Source organism: Pocillopora verrucosa, chromosome 9, assembly GCF_036669915.1.
Source record: "Pocillopora verrucosa isolate sample1 chromosome 9, ASM3666991v2, whole genome shotgun sequence".
NCBI classification, from domain to species: domain Eukaryota; kingdom Metazoa; phylum Cnidaria; class Anthozoa; order Scleractinia; family Pocilloporidae; genus Pocillopora; species Pocillopora verrucosa.
Window position 1 is genome coordinate 16,441,571 of NC_089320.1, and position 19,193 is coordinate 16,460,763.

The window sequence follows — 19,193 nt, forward strand, 5'->3', positions numbered from 1 at the left end:
GGGACTGTTAACCCTTTTGAAACTCTCATGAGTGATCAAGATAGAGTTTCTCTTTACAATATCAAGCAGACAAGCGATGAAAAGTTGACAAGTTGATCCATTACCAAATCCTCAGAACCAAAAACATAAGAAGTACATAACAGACAATGAGGAGAATTACTAATGAGATCTTAGGAATAAAAAGTTAACAGAGTCGAAGGCGCTGAATTTGTTGGGATAATTTCTTTCTTAGGATTTAGTAATCGCTTTTTCGTACATCGATTTTGCTTCTTGCGTGTTTCCAAGAACACTTGGGAAACGATTTTCACTTACTTTTTCTTCGATTTTTCGATGAGATATGTAAAGAGAATTACAGGCAAAGGTAACTACAAACCTAAATTACGAAGAGGTTTTGATACAATTGGGCAAAAAGCCGGACCTAGTTCGCAAATGCTAAATTGGTGTTATCTTGATGACATGGCAGAAAATTCTTTCTACCATAAATAATAAAATGCTTTGGAGAATAACTTATCACTGAGATCTCGGTAGTAAATATATGGTGTCAGAAGAATGAGATCTAAAAGTCTTTTGTTGGCTGTGGGGTAATTAAAAATCTCGATAACCTCATTTATTTTCAAAATCTATCATATCATGAACAATGTCCCTTTGTTCCGCTTATCACAATTGGTTTGCGTGTTCTTCTCAACTTCAAGGAATGTTTTCAATGTTGAATAAAGTCTGTAAAGTGAGGTACCACTAAATTAGTTGTCTTTTACTTCTTAATCATCGCATCATGTGTGTGTCTTTGTTTGTGCTCTGAACTGCTGTCGGAAAATAGGTTAATATAGCCTAATTTGTCATCTGTTTTGTTTCAAAAAAGTATGACATGAATTTGAGAGATGCTTGATAAATGCTTTTTTTTTTCATTGCAATCTTTAAAGTCAGGCAAGATGGGTGTATTGTCATTCATGTTGGTCTCTTTCCTTGGTACCCTGCCAATTGCTGCTGCTGGTAAGAGAAATCGTATATCAATTCTAAAGCATGTCTTACATTTAGGAAAGATAAGGGGGAACAGGCCTTGGGTTTCGCTTGTCAGTGCATAGTGGTGAAGTGTCCTCAGGCTAATGTAACGTGAAGCATAAAACAAAGTTTGACCAACTGCCGCTATTTTCCTAAGGTAAGATGCTAATTCCTCAGTTCCCTTCTTTCTTGACGTCACCTGAGGAGTTACCCTCACATCTATTAACACCCATCAGTGACCTATCACCACAATATTAGGCAGAGAAGTGATAAAAATTAAAAAAAAGTGTCAATAAGGGGATTATTAGTTGATAATATGACAAATAACCCGAAAAAACGTCATAAGAATTGTATGTCAGGCAGTAATGAGAGCAATAAGAATGGGTAGGCTAACAGAAACATGCAATATAAGGTGGAGGTAATCTGGAACTGCGTTCACTTTGCATTTATGTGCTTTGTGACTGGCTAAGATATCCTGCACTGTTCTCAAACTTTTTAACCAATCCGATGCAATCCTCTTACTGCTCTTCATATACTCAATTTGAATTTTTCATTATTGCAAAAAGCCGGTGATAAATTTTAAGCTAAAAATCGATATGGTATACACATTTAGTTAATTAGTCTGTTAGTTTTTTCCTTCTCTATTTCAGCACTAAAAAAACTACTCCAAGCAGTGAATAAGAAATTTGTATGATATGGATCCCTTTCATTTTCATTGTACCAATATTCTTACTCTGAATAAAATTGTCATACAAATAGGAGTTTTATTTGGTTTTCTGGTTTATCTCATTGAAAATCTTTTGAATGTTATTAAATGACAAATCCACTTCAAGTAGTGAGCGTCAAATAAATATTGTACAAGTTTATTTCCCGTCAGTGTTTTCTTTTAAATGTTTCATGGTTATTTTTAAAATCTAATGAAGTCTCGACTGAACGTGAGGAAGATATTTTCCCCAGTTATCTGATTTTATGCTTACTTTTTCTAGTTCCCAATTCGTCAATTAATTTTATGTAAGAAGTATTTGGGTGTTATTAAGTATTATTTTAAATACTTATTTCACACATTCCATTTGCAGTTCCTCCATCATGGAATTGCACAGTCAATATGGGAGTTATTTTGGATGCGTCCCCCAGTTTCACTGAGGAGCAATTTAAAAAGATGAAGGAGTTTATCATGGATCTGGCCAGGAGCATTGATTTGGAGTCAGGCGCTTCACGGTTTGGTCTTATTACCAATGACAACGAATATGCAAAGTTAGAATTGGCCTTTGATTTGAGTCGTGGAGGAAAGCAAGAACTTTCTTATATTGGTCAGAAGCTCGACGGTGTGGAACAAACATCAAAATTCAGTTTATACAGGGTTCTCAGGAAAGCTGACAGCGTTTTATTCACCTGGAAAGTGACCAAGGATGGTAGAGACAAAGTGTTGATTATATTGAGTAATGGAGGATATAAGTCGAAGGTCTACGAATACAAGTCTTACGTGAAAGCATTAGAGGTTTGAACGATTTCATTAATCAGGGAAGCTTTATCAGCTTTACTTTAGGACCCTTATAAACCTTTCGGCGCCTCGTGATTGAGCGTGTTAATCAAGAACCGTGAAACGAGACATGAGAATCTGAGTTATTCGTCTTGATGTGGTGACATGATCCTTTCCCGCAGAAACTGCTTTTCTCGTTCCCAGCTTCCCACACTCAATATGTCATCCACCAATAGCTGAACATAGTGTAAAAACGAGATAGGTGAGGTAGACAGAGAATACAGGAGTAGGACCCTTCTTATACTTTTTAACATTTTTTTGGTCTTAAAGAAAAAAGGTGTGAAGATACTTGCTGTTGGAATCGGATTGCCGAACAAGCCAATACAGAAAGAGGATTTCCTTCCAATTTTGTCAAACAACGAGAAGAGGCTTTTCGAAGTCAATGATTTAAAAGAGCTGCCCAGTCTCTTACCAACCATAATGCGTGAGAGTTGCAAAGGTAAAGATTAGCCTTCCGTTCTACTGCTCAACATTAAATTTCAATCGCGAATCCATGGCGATGTACTATTGTTAATCGGTCGGACGAAGGGCTAACCCTCAAAACGTCAGCCTAATAAACTCCTTTCAGTGGCCAATTCACGTTATCAACTTATTTGATCAAATCCAATTTTCTCTTGTGATATCCCTCCATTGACGAAGCACCACAGTGTCTTTAGACTCTTCAAATTCCTCGCAATGCGAGAGGCCATATAGATTCCAAAGGAACAATCTTTTGAATTATAATATTTGGTATTTTTTTCTTGATGTTTATTATGATGTCTCCATCTCTTGCTCTGATTAAAAAAAAAAAGTAAAAAACTATCTCATTCTTTCAACTGCACCCTTATACGAGTTTTCACGTGCGTCGCATTTTTTTTATCTTTAGAATCCAAGACATCTACCACAAGACGTAAGTATAAATAGACACACGTGAAGCTATTTAAATCTTCTTTTCTCCTAGTTTTATCTTGTCTTTACAGTTTAAAATTTCAACAAATTTAAACTTAGTCTGATATCTTTTGTTTCCCAAGCAGCTGCGATTTCTTTTTGTTACTTATTATTCTACGTAATGTTCTCTCAATCTAAGTCGTTTCAAAGACACGTACACTTGTGAATAGCAAACACTTTTATTGTAGATTGACTCCGACATACACATTGTACAAAACTAGAATCACAACTCTGACTTCTCACCCTAAACGCATTTAAAATATTCTAGACACCAAGCGTTACTCGAGTACTTTTTGAGGAGCGACGCGTGCTAAACCAGTAGAGAATCAAGAGAAACCGCCACTGAAATTATCGTAGGTTGCGTGAGGAACCAATTTTTAATAAAGTGTCGAAAGTCATTTCTCTAGTTTTATCGAGCTTTGCACTGTGATTGGTCCATAAAACTGGCGCCATCCTCTCAACAAATTAGATGCAAAACTAAAAACAATCGCGACTTGGTCATTAGCATTTTCGCGCGCTTCAAGCAGTTTGCTTGTTTTCACTTTGAGTTCTCATTAACTAATGATAGTGTAAACCTTTGTTCCTATAGGTCGATAATGTAAACCTTTTTTCCTCTTGGTCGATAATGCAAACCTTTGTTCTGATTAGTCGCCTGGATTACTTTGGTTTTTGTTTTTCGACACTCAATCGAAAACTGCTCTAACAAAGACAGTTCCCAGAAAGTGACGATGACAGTCTTTCTAATATGATAAAGTTCCAAAACACATTCTTACGTCACAGATTTTATTAACCATTTTTTCTTTTTGTTTTTTCAGTCTCCAGTTGTAAACTTGACCTCGGTTTGGTGGTGGATACAACTCAAAGTATCAAACAAAAGAACATCAACGAATTGAAGACAGTTTTGAAAAACCTCGTGCAACAATTCGATATATCAAACGATGGAGCCCACATAGCCCTAGAGACATTCGGTGACAAAAGCGTAATCCACAATCTTTTTGACGAACCAAAATTTTTTGAAAAAAACTCTCTTACAAATCTGATAGACGAAAAAATCGACAAACTGACAAAACCTACGCGTCTCGATTTGGCATTGGAGAAGGCCGACTTAGAACTATTCACCAAGGAAAATGGAGACAGACATGGCGTGCGAAGTGTTATGGTTTTGTTCACAGACGGAAGGTCTCACCCAAAGGAGACGGAGAAAAAAAAGTACAAGCAACATTTGAGAAGTATTAAGGTGAGGGACCCATTTGTTTTCAATATTTTCTCTCGGCCCTTTTTTTATTCACGGCCCTTTTTTCATTCAAACATAGTTGTGGTGTTTGTATTGTGGTGTTTGTATTGTGGTGTGATGTGATGTTTACTTTAAGAGCTGTATGCTTTTTCAGAATACACGCATCTTTTATCACTAAAAAAGGTAAAAAAAGCTCTGTGTTTCTCCCATTCTTCCGTTTGATTGTTTGTTGGTATGAATTTTTTCAGAGTAAAGGTGTCCGTGTGGTTGTTTTAGCAATCGGTCCAGACGCACAAAAGCCAAGTTATCAAAAGGTGCTGAAAGAGCTCGGGGGAGAAAACGTGTTTTCAGCACATGACTATGGGTCACTTGTCGGAGCACTCAGCGATGTCGTCAACATTATCTGTCGTGAGTTGTAGCTGTTATTACTACTTATTTTTAGCGAAGTTATGGTGGGGGGGGGGGGCAGTCTATTTTCTATAGCCTTCCCCTAATGCTCTTTGGCGACGACTGACTACCCCTCCGTTCCCTTTGAAAACCAGGTGACCCCCTTAAAATTAACCCACCCCCCTCCCCAGGGGAAAATTTATGAATTGTCCCTTCTCTGCTCTCCTTTTTAATTTTATTCCCTTTACACGGAGAACAATTTTGTTTTACTGTACAATGTTTCTGTCCAACGCCAATCAAATGAGAAAAAAAAAAGAAAATTGGCTTAATTTTTCACGAGAAATAATCTAATTTTCAAATTATGGCAGTTAGTGATAAAATTTCAAATGTCCAACATGAATTCTTTCTTTTTGTCACTCTCCGTTCGAAATCATTATAAACCTGTTGACGTAGGAGTTATTTGCGGTGGAAATGAGCTGAAACAGAGATTTCTCACTTGCTTATGATCGCAGGTAGTATTGAGACGGTGGTTTTTTTGGTACAAGGAAAAAACGCAAATATTTCTTCATCATTTATTTTCGAATTTATTAGCCTTTACATATTTCTTGCAAGGCTTTACCCAATAAACTTCACTCCGGACTATTGTTATCATAATGTCACTTCCATTCAGATGTGGCTCTTTAGTGTTCAGTTTTGAGAAATTTTAAGATTTATCCAACGGCGAAATTTGCTGATTCGGGCAAACACCGTGTACTGTTTGTTGACTTGCGCAAAGTTACAATTCGGTGAACCCCAGCTAACCGCTCCCTGTAGGACGAACTTCCCGGATGCGGAGTCCTTGCAGACGAATGGTCCTCCACTGTCGCCATGGCAACCTCCCTGCGATTCATTGGGGTTCAGGTTTCCGGCGCAAACCATTTGTTTGGTAACGTTGAGTATTCCCCCCGAGGGTGAAGCGGAAAGTTTCTGGGAACATTCGGCGTTGGAGACAAGTGGGAGCTGGGCCTGTTGAAGTTTGTGGTAGGAAGCACCCGGATGTTTCACCTTGCCCCACCCTACAGGATAAAGATATTCTGTATTGAGATTGTGCATTAAAGTTGCCATGCTTCCTTCTCGGGCTATAGCCTGACCTGCGATATGCACCAGTCATTTAACATTTAATTGTAAGGACATAGCCGACTGGCTGATTCAATCCTTTGAAACGAGCGTGATAACATTTATGATAACACATCATTTAAGTCTGATAATGGCTTTTGCTAAGGCTGTCGAAACGTCAGTCACAGCTACCGCCGACAATGTTCCTCCTCAGGCCGGGACTACACGATCACATTTATCAGATTACACGATCACATTTATCAGACTACACGATCACATTTATCAGACTACACGATCACATTTATGATTTTTATGACTACATTTATATTTTGCTAAATTTCACAAACAAAACGTTCTTATCCAAAGCTCTTATGAAACACACCAAATGTACGAAAACGACTTCTGATTATGAAAGAATGGTAAAAACACGATTCCAAATTAATGCGGGGATAGTGTGGTGTTCGGAATTCAATTCTTTCCATTTTTTTTCATCCTTGTTCCTCGATCGTTCCTGTCTCACCAAACCAATGTTTCAAAACTTTTCGCAATACTGAATTTAGATAAGCTTCATTTTATTTTACTTGTTTTTTTTTTACTTTTAAGGCAGTTCTGCGCGTTTCAGGTTTGACTTGAAAATTTCAAAAGGAGTTCCTTTAAAATTTTTCTTCATTTATAGGCGTTACTGTAGCTAGCAAAACGTGACAAGTAATTACCTGTGATATAGCACGTGCTATTTAGAGAGACAGCTACGTCTCTCTTAGGAAGACAGATGGTGTTCACGTGACTATTCAACAGCACCGGGTGGTCGAGCTTGATTAAGGCAATGTCGTTATTGATGAGCGATGGGTAGTTGTACTTAGGGTGTTTAATCACTTTGGACGCGTTGCGGACCTGTTCTGTGCCGTCGGGGAAGAAGCGGTGCCAGTCTCCCAAGCGAATGCGGTATGAAGCAACGGGCAGATTGTCGTTAATGCAGTGGGCAGCTGTGACGACCCAGTTTGGTTTGATGAGGGACCCTCCGCAGAAGAACTTAGAATCATCGTCTCCAGCGTACAGACCTACTTGCCAGGGCCACGATCCGTGTATCGCATCTGTTCCACCGATAACACGGCCCTGAGGAACCACAGACCTGCCACATTCACCTGGAACGTTTTATGGGTCTTTAGTGTCCTCTCATTTTAAACCTTTTCAATCCGAATCCAAGCAGACTTAACAGCGCAGGTTATTAAATGTTATACGGCTTGTATGAGAGATCAATATACTCTGTTATGTATTACCTCCGCATACTAAAAACACAGTTTCAAATATATAGGATCGCAATTGGTTTATTTTTGCATTTGATTAGTTGAAGCAATGATGCCGGTGATTTCTTTAAGCTAATCACAGTGTGTAGTGGTGTAAAATCTGATTAAAATTGAACAATCTTCGACAACGCATGGAAAAATTCCTCTGATCCACTCAAACTTACCCAGGGGCTGTCCAGGCTGCACCGGTTGTGGAGTCGCATGAGAAGTTATATCTGAAAAGGAAATTAATTTTTTAGTTGAATTTCGTCAAGTTCAGTCTGCAATTGAAAAAAAATACTTTATTAGGGTTTGATTAGTAGTGGAGTGGATCGCAAGGGAAATACCAAGCGAGTTTTTTTCGCTGTAAAGCCCCATAAAAACTCAGTGCACATACAATACACATAGTATACAATTTTTTAAGATGGAACAACGGCTGGCATTACCTACGTTTGAATAAAGTATAGTTTTAGCATGACCTTTATTATATCATCTGCTTTACTTACTGCAGAGATGACAAGTCTTTTCACAGTACTTCTTCATAAGTTCGAAATATTTTGGAATGTTACATAGACCCATTTGATCATACACTTGGCAGTTATCTAGATAGTCACCGCAACCTGAAATAAGGAAAAACAAAACCAAAAATAAAACAAAACAAAACCAAAAAAAGAAAACAACATAAAAAAAAAGCTTTGGCAAAAACTCAGGACATGAGCATTGGAACCTCTGACCTTTTGGTTCCGCTCTGTCACTAAGCCTACAGAGAACTGATCTTTCTCCTTACGGGGAGAGATGTGAAACATTTGTCACGAAAGTGGGAAAAAGAGAAAAAAAAAGGTCCCTTTCAATGGGAAGTGAGGAATTGAGCTCCGGCCAATTTCGACTTCGAAGTCAGATGCTCAACAGTCTGAGCTACAGCTACTGTATATTTCTACGATCAGCATTGTGGAAAGCACCCTAAGTAGGTATGGAACAAAAATGAATGGGAAATCTTCCACTCAGATGTCGAATTGAGAATCTTGATGATGGTTAATGATCAAATGACGAGTGTTGAAAACAGAACGAAACGGACCACGATTTTGAACACACATTTCCAGAAACAAAATGTATGTTTCTCAGAGGTACATTGGAAAAGCAGAATTGCCATACACTCACCTAGGGTCATGGAGAAAAGAGATAACAAACCAAAAGTAACGCAGGACAACATCATAAGATCTCTGTACAACAGATATTGCTTTAAGCGAACTATTATTACTAAACGACCTCTGAGTTTCGGAGAAAGAGGACAATCGACTCATTTCGATTTCTTTTATGTTCGTCACTGTGAATGGATGTACATCAGCTGTATTGACGACGACGTTTTGCATTGTTCTGAGGTGTGACAGCATTTACGCAATTAAAAGAAAAACTTTTAGAATAAAAGTGCGGTTATTTGTGTTTGCTGGTGTCAAAATTATGATCACATTGAAGTTACTTCGAGGTTGTTGACAAAAAAAGTGTAAAGAAGTTGAGAAATCCCTTTTGAATAAAGAAAATCCCTGAGTAAAGAAGACTGCAATATTATTTCAGCAAATCTGCTGAAATAATATTGCAGACTATTGAAGACTACTCTAAATATTGAAAAAGTCGTTCAGAATTTTAGCTGAGAGGAATTTCGGGGTTGGAGAACATAATTTGCAGTTACAAATATTCACGATAAAGAGGTACCTATTTTACTTTGGATACTTTCTACATGAAATCGTCAACTCTTGTGGTATATGAAAATCCTTCTCAAGAGAAGTTGTTACAATATGAAATGAGATACCATTCTTTCAATAGGAGCTATCCGAACATTCACTCATTTTTAAAATAAAGCATTTACTGCTAAGTATTTTCAAGAGGGAAAATTCCTTTCTATACATACACGAGGTCATTCCAAAGGTAAAATCTCATAAGTAATTAATAATGCCTCTGAAAGTCCTCTGAGGTAGCCAGTGTTCTTCCTTTGTCTTATTTCATGTTTTGTAAGAACAATTTTTCTATGTATTTAAGTAATTATTTGTGTATTGTATTTCAGGATTCTATCAGTACACCTTATCGACCCTTTTTAGATTTTAAAGACCGGCCCGCCATGATGAACATTTGCTATCTCTGAGCCAACTTTTATTTTAAGAATGAAAAAATGAAGGTTGCTGTTGGTTTTTGTTATTTCCATGTAGACAGAACTGTTTTCTTTAACAACAGATATCTCACCTCCCTCTGTTCAGTTGTCCTAGTTTGCTTGTTTAGCTGTTACAATCATTATAATTTGATTAATTTCCCTTTTCGTTCTCTAGTTCTGCTGAAATTATTTGAAGACCTTAGCACTTAATTTCGTATTTATCATCTCTATTAATATCAGATGTTCATTGAGATTTCAAGCAGTAGTGCGAAATTTTCAATGTAACCATTTGCGTAAAAAGGTGCGTAAAAAAAATTCAATTAATGTAACTGAGATGGACAGTTAGGCAAAACGGCTTTCACCCCTTCTCAAAACATTTTCGCCCAAGATTCACCTTTTCTGGCCTGCGATCGCATGTGTACTTCCAGTTGGCTCCATATCACAGTTTAAAAACAAACGAACCTAAAATAACCTTAAAAACATAACATTGATGGCGGTAAGAGGAATGGGTGTTGTAACGATTGTCAATAACCAATAATTTGTCACCTAATTGTTCACTGCCTACCAACCCACTTTCTTACCTTAAACGGACCGTGGGGACTGGGGAAAGGTCACATGAAGAGAGAATACAGTAGACTGTTCGAATTGTCTTTTAAACCACAGAAAGAACACGTATTTGGTTTGTAAGGTCTTGCACACGGACTTTTAATGGTCGACTTATCTCTGCGTACATCATAGTGACACCTCAAGAAAGGTGTCAATTATCAGATTAGTGAAGTTAAAAATGGCTTTGGAAGTTGGATGGTAAAGAGAAACTCTAATTATCTATTTCAAAGAGTTACTTGTCTTCTTAAGCTTGAGATTTCTGGTGTTCATGGGGTTTGACTGTTCCAGGCATTCCGAAAGAAGAGTCGAGTCGCGAAATGCATGCTGTTTGTCATGCAAACGGCCCCAAACCTCTCCCCTTTTCACGCTCCGCGGCGTCGTCTTTTTTCAGGCTTGGTTTTATGATCTTAATTAAAGCCTGGAACAGGCTGTCATTGAGTTGAGGGGATAAATTTCTAAAGAAAGTATGAATCTACATCGATGGGGGATATAACTAGATAATTCGGTTTTATCATCTGCGTTAAGATTGTAAATTGGACATCGCAAAGAGTTTCTAAAGCTAAAGTTTCGAGCGTTAGCTCTTCGTCATGGGGGATATAACTAGATAATTCGGTTTTATCATCTGAGTTAAGATTGTAAATTGGCCATCGCAAAGAGTTTCTAAAGCTAAAGTTTCGAGCGTTAGCTCTTCGTCAGAGCGAATGATTGAGTTAACTGTATTCATCAAATTCTATTCTCCAGCACCAAACCCTTGCGAGGCTCAAGGAATGGACTTGGCTTTCGCGATCGACCGAACAAGAAGTGTTGGCATAGATAATTATAAGCTAGTCAAAGGCTTCCTCCTGCAACTGACTGACGCGCTGACCATTGGACCAGAAGAAACACACACTGGACTTATCGTGTTTGCTAAACAAGCGCACGTAATAAGTACCTTTGCAGATGGTGGTTTCTACGATAAAGAAAATCTGTACCACCTCATATATAACCTATCGGGAGAAAAAGGCTCATTTGGGCTCCGATTGTTCATTGACAGGGCGCTGAAAAAAGCCAATGAAGAATTGTTTACTGATAGGGGAGGTGACAGGCCGGAATTTCCAAATGTTTTGATTCTTTTGTCGGCTGGAAAGACAAATCCTGAATCGAAGTCTTTCTCGGCTACAATTCCTTTGCTTCAGGTAGGAATGACTGAAATTTGCTTTCCCCTGACTTATCTTTCAGATTTTCTCTATCTCTTTCACTTTCATACGAATGATTTATTTAATTTATTACACTGTTTCATTCATTGTTTTGCGACAAACCCTTTTCACGTGGGCGATAATAATGGATCAATTTCCAGTTGAGTGTTGAGTGTCTGCGATTGTTCCAGAAAAGTCGCAAAGTTGAAATTTCCATTCCCTTAACCAATAAAATGCGAGACCATAACCAATTGTAATAACGAATTAGTTGCCCGCGTTTCTAGTGCGTTAGGCGTTTTACTTATTTTTACTTTAAACTCTCATTGGCTCTTCAAGTTATTTTCCTTTCGCCTAATTGGCTCAATTGAAAACCCTTTAAAATGTGTATCAATCACTTCCTCTTTTAAGTTTTCATGCCTTTATTTCACAAAATAGATTTAGATGAAAATAAAACTAAGCTAACTTTAGATTCATGTAAAAGCAGTTCATATTAGTTTTGAGTCGTTTTAAAGGATCCTCTTTAATGATTGCATGGTAAATCTGGATGAAGAAGGAGATAAAAGAAAGGGTGAACCGAAAACGAAACGCAGGAAATACCTTTGTTGCAACTCAGATTTCCATTTCGGTGATTTCACCCTCTTATATCGCCAATAATTTTCATTTTCTTTTCATTTCACAATGTTTCCTTTGTCATCAGCGCTACATTACTAAGTTGTTCTGTTCACAATTTACATTTCAGAAAAAGGGAGTTAAAATTATTGCAATTGGTGTTGGAAATTATGAGGAATTCGAAGGACAACTGGAAGAAATTGCAGGAGAAGACGTTTACACCGTAAACAGCTTTAAACAACTGTCTGATTTGTTTGCTGGGATTTTGGAAGCAACATGCAGTAAGTTGTATGGCAGTTATATGTAAATTCCTGAAAGAATGCATTAGAGGAAAGTGTACAATAAAACGTTTTCAGAGTCTTTCAAAACAATTATCGGCCGAAATAACTTCCTCAAAGACCATGAGATGTTTTTTTGCTTACCCGACTTGAACAGTAATCTAAAGCAAAACTTGGAATCTCGATGCTGGTTAGTCGATAGCGAAAACATGTTTGGATTACAAAGAACAATGTGGGATTTTATCATTGTCGCACTATGACAGAAGCCATCCAATTGGCAAGCTTGTATTTTAGAATTTTAAACTAAACGTAACAAGAAAACATCTGTGGTAGACACCACGGACAAAATGACTCAATTTATAGCTGCCTACCTGCCCCCACCCCCCCTTGTGTTTTAAAAATTTTTGGCTCAAGCCCCCTGATATTTGATGTATACCGGTGCCAACTGCTAATAACAGCTAACCAACGAGAGATACATGGTCAATGACGAAGCTTGTAACGAAGTCGGAGCAGTATTGGTGAATAAAATGTTGTTATGAACCTCTTCGTTCTTCACTTGAACTTAAGTTTTGAAATTGTAATGTCTTTTTTAACAGGTCAGCCGCAAGTGAATCGGAGGCTTTTTAAACTGAGGAGGGACTGGCACAGAAATATTTTAACCTAAATCTGAATGGACTTGGTGAGGATTTATTGCTGACAAAAAAATATTTTGACAGATAGAAGCTGTTGAATTAGGTTTTGGACTTGGACTCCCCCATGATGTCATTCTATTGAAGGCGCGGTGGCAAAGTCGTTAGCGTGTTGAGCTTTTTCGAGAAAAGACCGGGTTCGACCCTGGTGCAGTCATTGTGTTGTGTTCTTAAAGTCCTCCCCGGAATACGGGAGTAAAAATGGGAACTAGCTACATGAGAAACTTGTAAAATGAGCGAGGGTAACGTTTATATTACTTACTGAACCCAGGGGGACTAGAATTTTTTTGATATTTCGAAATCTAATTTTCTTTTAATTCGTTATATGTAGATCAACTCTATCGACCATCTGAGATCTACCATTCGCCGACCACGTGAACTAATACCAGCATGGTGATTCTCTTAAGGGAAGATCATTTCGATGCACGCACTGTTTCGTGAGAGCATTAATTCCCCCCTTCGACAATCGGAGGGAGAAAAAGTCACGTATGAGCAGCTTTCTGAGGTTTAAATCACCACATAAGAATACACAAGCACTAGAGTGCACTCAATGTGTGATACCGTCTTAGTGATTTCTAATAAAAAGTGTGAAACATGAGCTTACTTTTCAGCTTTATCAAAACCTTCTTTCCAACTGACATATTTCGAGAACAGATCCGTAAAATGTACCGCCCTGAACTATCATCTTTCAACAATTCAACCGTTTGCTCAAAAATAACCTCGAATTTGTCTAAGGATTTCGGGTCCCCTTTGAAGACAAGTTTTTTTTGTTCGTAACTCGTCTAGCTGAGCTGAATCTTCCGCCGATTTCCGCTGCACTCTGGCTGCAACTTGGCTTTTGACTTGCGTCGCGCGCTGCAGAAGTGTATCGCTATTTCACCATTCGACTAAACCAAGGAACTTAATTTATCCTAGAAGTCAGAAAGAGAAAAACCGTTAAGGATATGCTTTCTAGGTTACAAAGGGTTTGCAGATAATTTCCAGTTTTCAACAAGATCGGGTAAAAATCGCAGATATCCCATGCGGCGAAGACTGATTTTTAACGAACAGCAAGAGACGCCGCACACGTAACAGAGGATATAACTAGATTAGAGACCAGTGTTCAGGCTCGGAACGAATTTGAAGTCTCGTACTACAGACACCTATAGTCCAAAGTCAATTTGAAAGGTAATTGTTAGAATTTATATCAGAATCATGTCACTCATAAGAGTAAATGATTTGTAATCTCTTTTTGAAGTATTTATATATTGTCAAGCAGGAAGTTGATGACAAGAAAGTCATATGTCAGCTAAGGACATATTTACTTGGTCTAACACCAAATTTCAACGAGCTAAAATTACGCGAAATGTTTGGCATACAATAAAAAGAACTGATGATAAAATCACTTCAATTGAGAAATAACTCTTTAGGTAACCTTCGTATTCGGTTTTTGTTTTAACCTAAAAACTGTTTCAAAAGAACAAAGAGGACGACAATGAAAACTGTTTTAGTGAAAGGCTTCTACACGAATATAACCAACGAACTATAGTGTGTTTGTAGGTCAGATTATCTGACTATATTTTCAAAAACGTATTGCGGGGAAGGGATAACGACTCCTAGACTTAAATTTCGATTTGAAACGGCCTCGAGGCATTACGGTTATCCAAACAAGCTGGTTTTTTTAAAAATGTTTTACAAATTCTCTTTGGAGTTGAAGCACAAAGAATCTTTTACGACTTGTTTTACTTTCAAGCTTTCCTCATGGTCTTGTTTAAGCAGGTGAGACTTTTTTGCTTTGCTATTAAACCACGCGGTTGTACCTCATATTGACTTAATAGAATCTTGCTACATCTGACACAACAGAAAAGTAAACAGGATACATTATTTCTTTGAATAGAACAATCAAGAAGACTTAAACTTTCCTACGCGCCACGTCAGGCGAAGAAACCTACGTGAATGACATAAAACATGAATAAGGGATTATTGATAACACATCCTCTGATATATAATACAGTGAGCTGTATTAATTATATTTCAGTTCAGGTTTACGTTTGCATCTTCCCATCAAGACTAATAAAAGCGTAGTTCATATGAACTGCTCATGTATTGTTTTCTTTGACAGAAAAGTGCGTTTTATTTAATCCGGAAACAAATCAGGATACAAAGACTGTTACAAAGTTTGATTATGTAGTTCATGTTAATATTCTTTTATCAAAGAACTATCAGAAATATGTTCAGCAGGGCGGATAAAACATCTAGGAATCAGGATGAAAGTAGTCTTTAAAAGTGTCATATTTGTTTACTCCGGAAAGAGAGAAACATTAATAAAACAGACGGAGTATGAAAGAGATCCAGCGACGGTGGAACCGCAAAACGGATACAAAGCCGCGGGTGAAGACACCGAAAGTTTCTGCCGTGCGGTTAGAATTTTGTAACAAGCTTAGTTTTCTTTACGAGATCGTTAACAGGCATGAAAAAGACGGCATTCGTAGTTTTCATTTTCGCATCTTCTTTCTTTTTTCTTCGTTGGGGAATTATTGAAGGTAAGCCAGAAACAATAGAATATGCGTTAAACCTCCACTTTGCCTTTGATCTGTGCTGTGTAATTAGTGATTGTGAGGCCTCAATTTTAACCAGGCTTCATCAACGTTATTTTCACAAAAGAAATGAAATTAATTTCAAGGCAAATTTTTTCATCCAGTAGCCATAATTGTAGTCTAACTGCAACATTATTGATTGTAGAAGTAACGTCAATGTTTGCTTAACCTTGAAACAATAATTTTGTCCTCTTTCCCATGTAGTTCATTATTTTCTTTGCCGCTTGACATAAATGACAGGGGATGTTAATAACATTTTACACGCCTCTGAAACGATAGATAATAAAAATCAGGGCCGTATGTTTGACGCATCTTTCTCTTTTTCCCTTGTATAAAACAACCATTGGATGAAATAACAAATTGTAGGTACGTTTTGCAATCATCAATCACACCTATTTCATATACAATTACCCAGTCTTTCACTGTGATGAACGAATGAATGAGTAAATTTTATAGAAAACGGAAAAACTGATAATTATGTATAAAAATTCAGCCTTCTCTGTAAACGATGAATTTTGAAAAAAATTAAATAATGTAGTAAAACAGTCGGACAAAATCAAAGGTTGAATCTGTGTTTAATTTCCTTTGTCTTTCGTTTATGAAGGATAAAGAAGAGTAGAAATTAAAAGAATTTTACTTACTCTGCTATCCCTGGAGGAAAATCTGTTTTAGGAAATATTGCTTCGAATATAACTTGTCTTAAGCTGATGAATATTGTTCTGTGATTGATCAACGTAATAGGGACTTTCTAGGCGTCTGAATATTTTTCTTCTTGTTTATACCCTTCATATTCAACATTTAACGCTAAAAAAACGGTTTGCATTTATTCTCAGGACTTGCTGATGACGTAAAGAGCTGTCATGAATATATCAAAATAGGTTGCTATAGAGACAGTCTGAGGAAGCCACGCCCATTACCAACATTGATTGCGAACTATCGCTCGTTCTTCAATTGGTATTCTCCAAAGGAGTCAATAAGCAGGTAAATAAGAAAAAAAAAAATGGAGGGCAGGGTAATTAATAGAGTGGCATTAATAGTATCGAGGTTTGACTGAAAACCAAAGATAGAAAATTTCCTGAAGTCCTTGCAGGGACCTGACGCGTGTAATCTTGTTATACAGCGATGAAGGAAAATAATGAGATTGACATAAATGACAGAGGATGTTAATAACAATAAAATAATGAGACCGATATAGCAGAAGGAAATGAATTTATGATAAAACGAACCGTTCCAGTATTTTTCCCTTTTTACATTACATGTACACTGACTTCCATTTTTATCATCTCAACTCCTCAGTCATCCTATTCAGGATTCGCTTACACCGGCCTCGCTTTCGTCTTTTGAAAGCAACGCTTTGCAATGCAGACTCTTCGATATATAGAGGGCATTTTATCCTACGCCATACCTGCTCAACGTTAATTTATATTGAAAAGAGTTCAACTTCTTCAGGACTGTTTTAACACATCAATGTGAGCGATGTCCATTTTTTGGTCAATCTCAAACAAGTCGATTTTGTCATTTATTCTAAAACAAGTTTGCCGATAAATCTGACTCTAACATCAAAGGAAAATTCGCGTGTCGATCTATCAAAAATTGTGAAACCTGTAAGGGAACCTAATTTTTAGTGCACCTTTAATTGTATTTCAGCGGAGTGTCACAGTGCGCCGATGCAGCTTCTCAGAGAGGCTTTACAATATTCGGTCTTCAATTTTACGGCGAATGTTGGAGTGGAGAAAATGCCTCTCTAACGTATGCAAGGGATGGGAAAAGTGACCGGTGTGTTTCGGCAGTTGATAACGAGTTACAATTACAACCATGTAAAGATGATTCAAGTGAAGCTTGCACGGGGGCTAGCCAGTCGAATTATGTCTACAAAATCATTGATCCAGGTATGGCAACTTTGTTATCGTAGTTTATGCTAGTGATGACCGATCAGTAAAAGTGAATCAGTTATGTATTGACCCAGGTATCGAGAGGGAATAGTTTTCTGAGAAAAGAGCAATTGACTGAATTTTCGGTCGCAGTTAGATTGGAGTATCAAAACAAACAAAAAAAGAAACTATTAAGGTCTAATTACAATGATAAAACTCGATGTTGATGTTGACACTATTGATTCGAACGCCTTAAAAAGCTGTCAATAAATGTAAAACTGACGTAGCAAAGACCCATGTGATACCTCAATACTTGTACATTACAGTGAATGGCAAGTTTACTCCCTGGTCCACATGGGGTCCCTGCAGCAAAAGTTGCGGAGAAGGGGAACAAAAAAGAACAAGATTATGCTCGGATCCTCCGCCGAGCAAATGTGGAAATCCTTGCATCGGTGACGTTGAGGAAACAACCAGTTGTAACACTCATTCTTGTCCTGGTAAGACTGAAGATCCCGCTATGTGATTCATTTCATTTCACCTCATTATTTTGAGTCAGGGAACAGTAATTATTTGTCGCCTTGAGGGGTGGAGGGGTGGGGAGGAGTTTGGATCACAAGATTTTAAGGGGGACAGAGGGGGAATCAGCTGTCACCAGGGTGATTATAGACAATGGACTCAGTGTCAATTTATTGCCAAGAGGGGGGCGGTCAAAGCATATTACAGAGCCTTGCGGGAGAATCGGGTAGATTTTTTCGTGGTACAATCAAAAACCTCCGGCCCGACTGGCCCCTTACATTCTTTAATTTAACCTGATTTCTGAGCCAGTGAACTGGTTCTCCAATGTTTGTGTACTTAGCCTCGTTATAGGAAAAACGGATAACTGTATTGGAGGTGTTCTACTTGAATTTTATTATGCACGGTGTTTTTGGCGTCCGCACACAGTTCACAATGACAGTAATTTGTTTTCATTTTTATCTCTTTCTTTAAGCACCTTGTCTGGACGTGAGTTCTTCATGTGAAAGGTACATAGATCTTGGACTTTGTAGCTTTCCTGAAGTCCTCAAAATTTGCCGAAAGTCTTGCGGAAGATGCTGAGATAAAATTTATCCCGGCAAAAAATGAACGGGTAATTTATTTTTGTGACTGATTTAATTCGTTTTTTTTTAAATTTTTACTTAACTGTCGTCTTAGTTGTCACACACCCCCTTTAACCCTTTACTCCCCAGCATCAGTGTGCATATTCTCCATACAGTTCCCTATACGTTTACTTATGTAGTGACAAGGAGAATTTGTTTTATAATTAAGAGTCTCCTTATCTGGTGATCATTTCCTTTATTCTCGTGACCTAAATGTGTGATTCAAGGGTAATATTTTAGGGAGAATTGAGATGGTAGTCAGGGTTAAAGGGTTATGTTTGAGATATGAGTGTCTTTTTAATGAATGCATTTTAGGTCAGCCCTCCCGTTGAGGAATGTGCATGGTGTTTAGTGTAAAAGAATCGATGATGTTATGGTTTGGTGAGGTTCCAGTGACGCTGGAGAGTGGAAGAGCGTGTATCGATCTAATTTATTTAGCACAACTTTGGAAATATCTGTAATGCATTACAATTGTTAATAAAGTAACCAGGAAATTGAATAACACCGTTGTACGAAGTTTCCTCAAACCATAAACACGAAAGGTCTGTGTAATAAGAAACACTCTGATCGAAGGTAAATGCCATTTTTGGCAGGCTACATTTGCAGGATTTAATTGTAAGCAATACAACACAAAATCCACTACCT

At 37.7% G+C, this 19,193-nt stretch overlaps 2 protein-coding genes across 2 annotated transcripts; both read left to right on the forward strand.

Moving 5' to 3' along the window:
- The first annotated feature begins 929 nt into the window (after positions 1-929).
- On the forward strand, positions 930-12,940 carry LOC131780217 (collagen alpha-6(VI) chain-like). The gene is made up of 8 exons (XM_066172485.1): positions 930-990; positions 2,076-2,497; positions 2,810-2,978; positions 4,282-4,703; positions 4,949-5,108; positions 10,956-11,389; positions 12,129-12,279; positions 12,873-12,940. The coding sequence occupies exons 1-8, from the start codon at positions 930-932 to the stop codon at positions 12,938-12,940; spliced, it is 1,887 nt and encodes a 628-aa protein (XP_066028582.1).
- Positions 12,941-15,311: 2,371 nt separating this feature from the next.
- On the forward strand, positions 15,312-19,034 carry LOC131780666 (uncharacterized). The gene is made up of 6 exons (XM_059097279.2): positions 15,312-15,487; positions 16,375-16,522; positions 17,189-17,430; positions 17,739-17,909; positions 18,401-18,538; positions 18,864-19,034. Exons 1-5 carry the CDS (start codon positions 15,415-15,417, stop codon positions 18,505-18,507), a joined length of 741 nt encoding a protein of 246 aa, XP_058953262.1. The 5' UTR covers positions 15,312-15,414; the 3' UTR covers positions 18,508-18,538; positions 18,864-19,034.
- The last annotated feature ends 159 nt before the right edge of the window (positions 19,035-19,193 follow it).

Excerpts from the sequence above, each read along its gene's own strand:
- LOC131780666 (XM_059097279.2), top strand. The coding sequence starts at position 15,415 with ATGAAAAAGACGGCATTCGTAGTTTTCATTTTCGCATCTTCTTTCTTT. Across the intron at positions 16,523-17,188 it reads CCAAAGGAGTCAATAAGCAG|CGGAGTGTCACAGTGCGCCG; the intron begins GTAAATAAGAAA and ends ATTGTATTTCAG. Across the intron at positions 17,910-18,400 it reads TAACACTCATTCTTGTCCTG|CACCTTGTCTGGACGTGAGT; the intron begins GTAAGACTGAAG and ends TCTTTCTTTAAG.
- LOC131780217 (XM_066172485.1), top strand. The coding sequence starts at position 930 with ATGGGTGTATTGTCATTCATGTTGGTCTCTTTCCTTGGTACCCTGCCA. Across the intron at positions 4,704-4,948 it reads AACATTTGAGAAGTATTAAG|AGTAAAGGTGTCCGTGTGGT; the intron begins GTGAGGGACCCA and ends GAATTTTTTCAG. Across the intron at positions 12,280-12,872 it reads GATTTTGGAAGCAACATGCA|GTCAGCCGCAAGTGAATCGG; the intron begins GTAAGTTGTATG and ends CTTTTTTAACAG.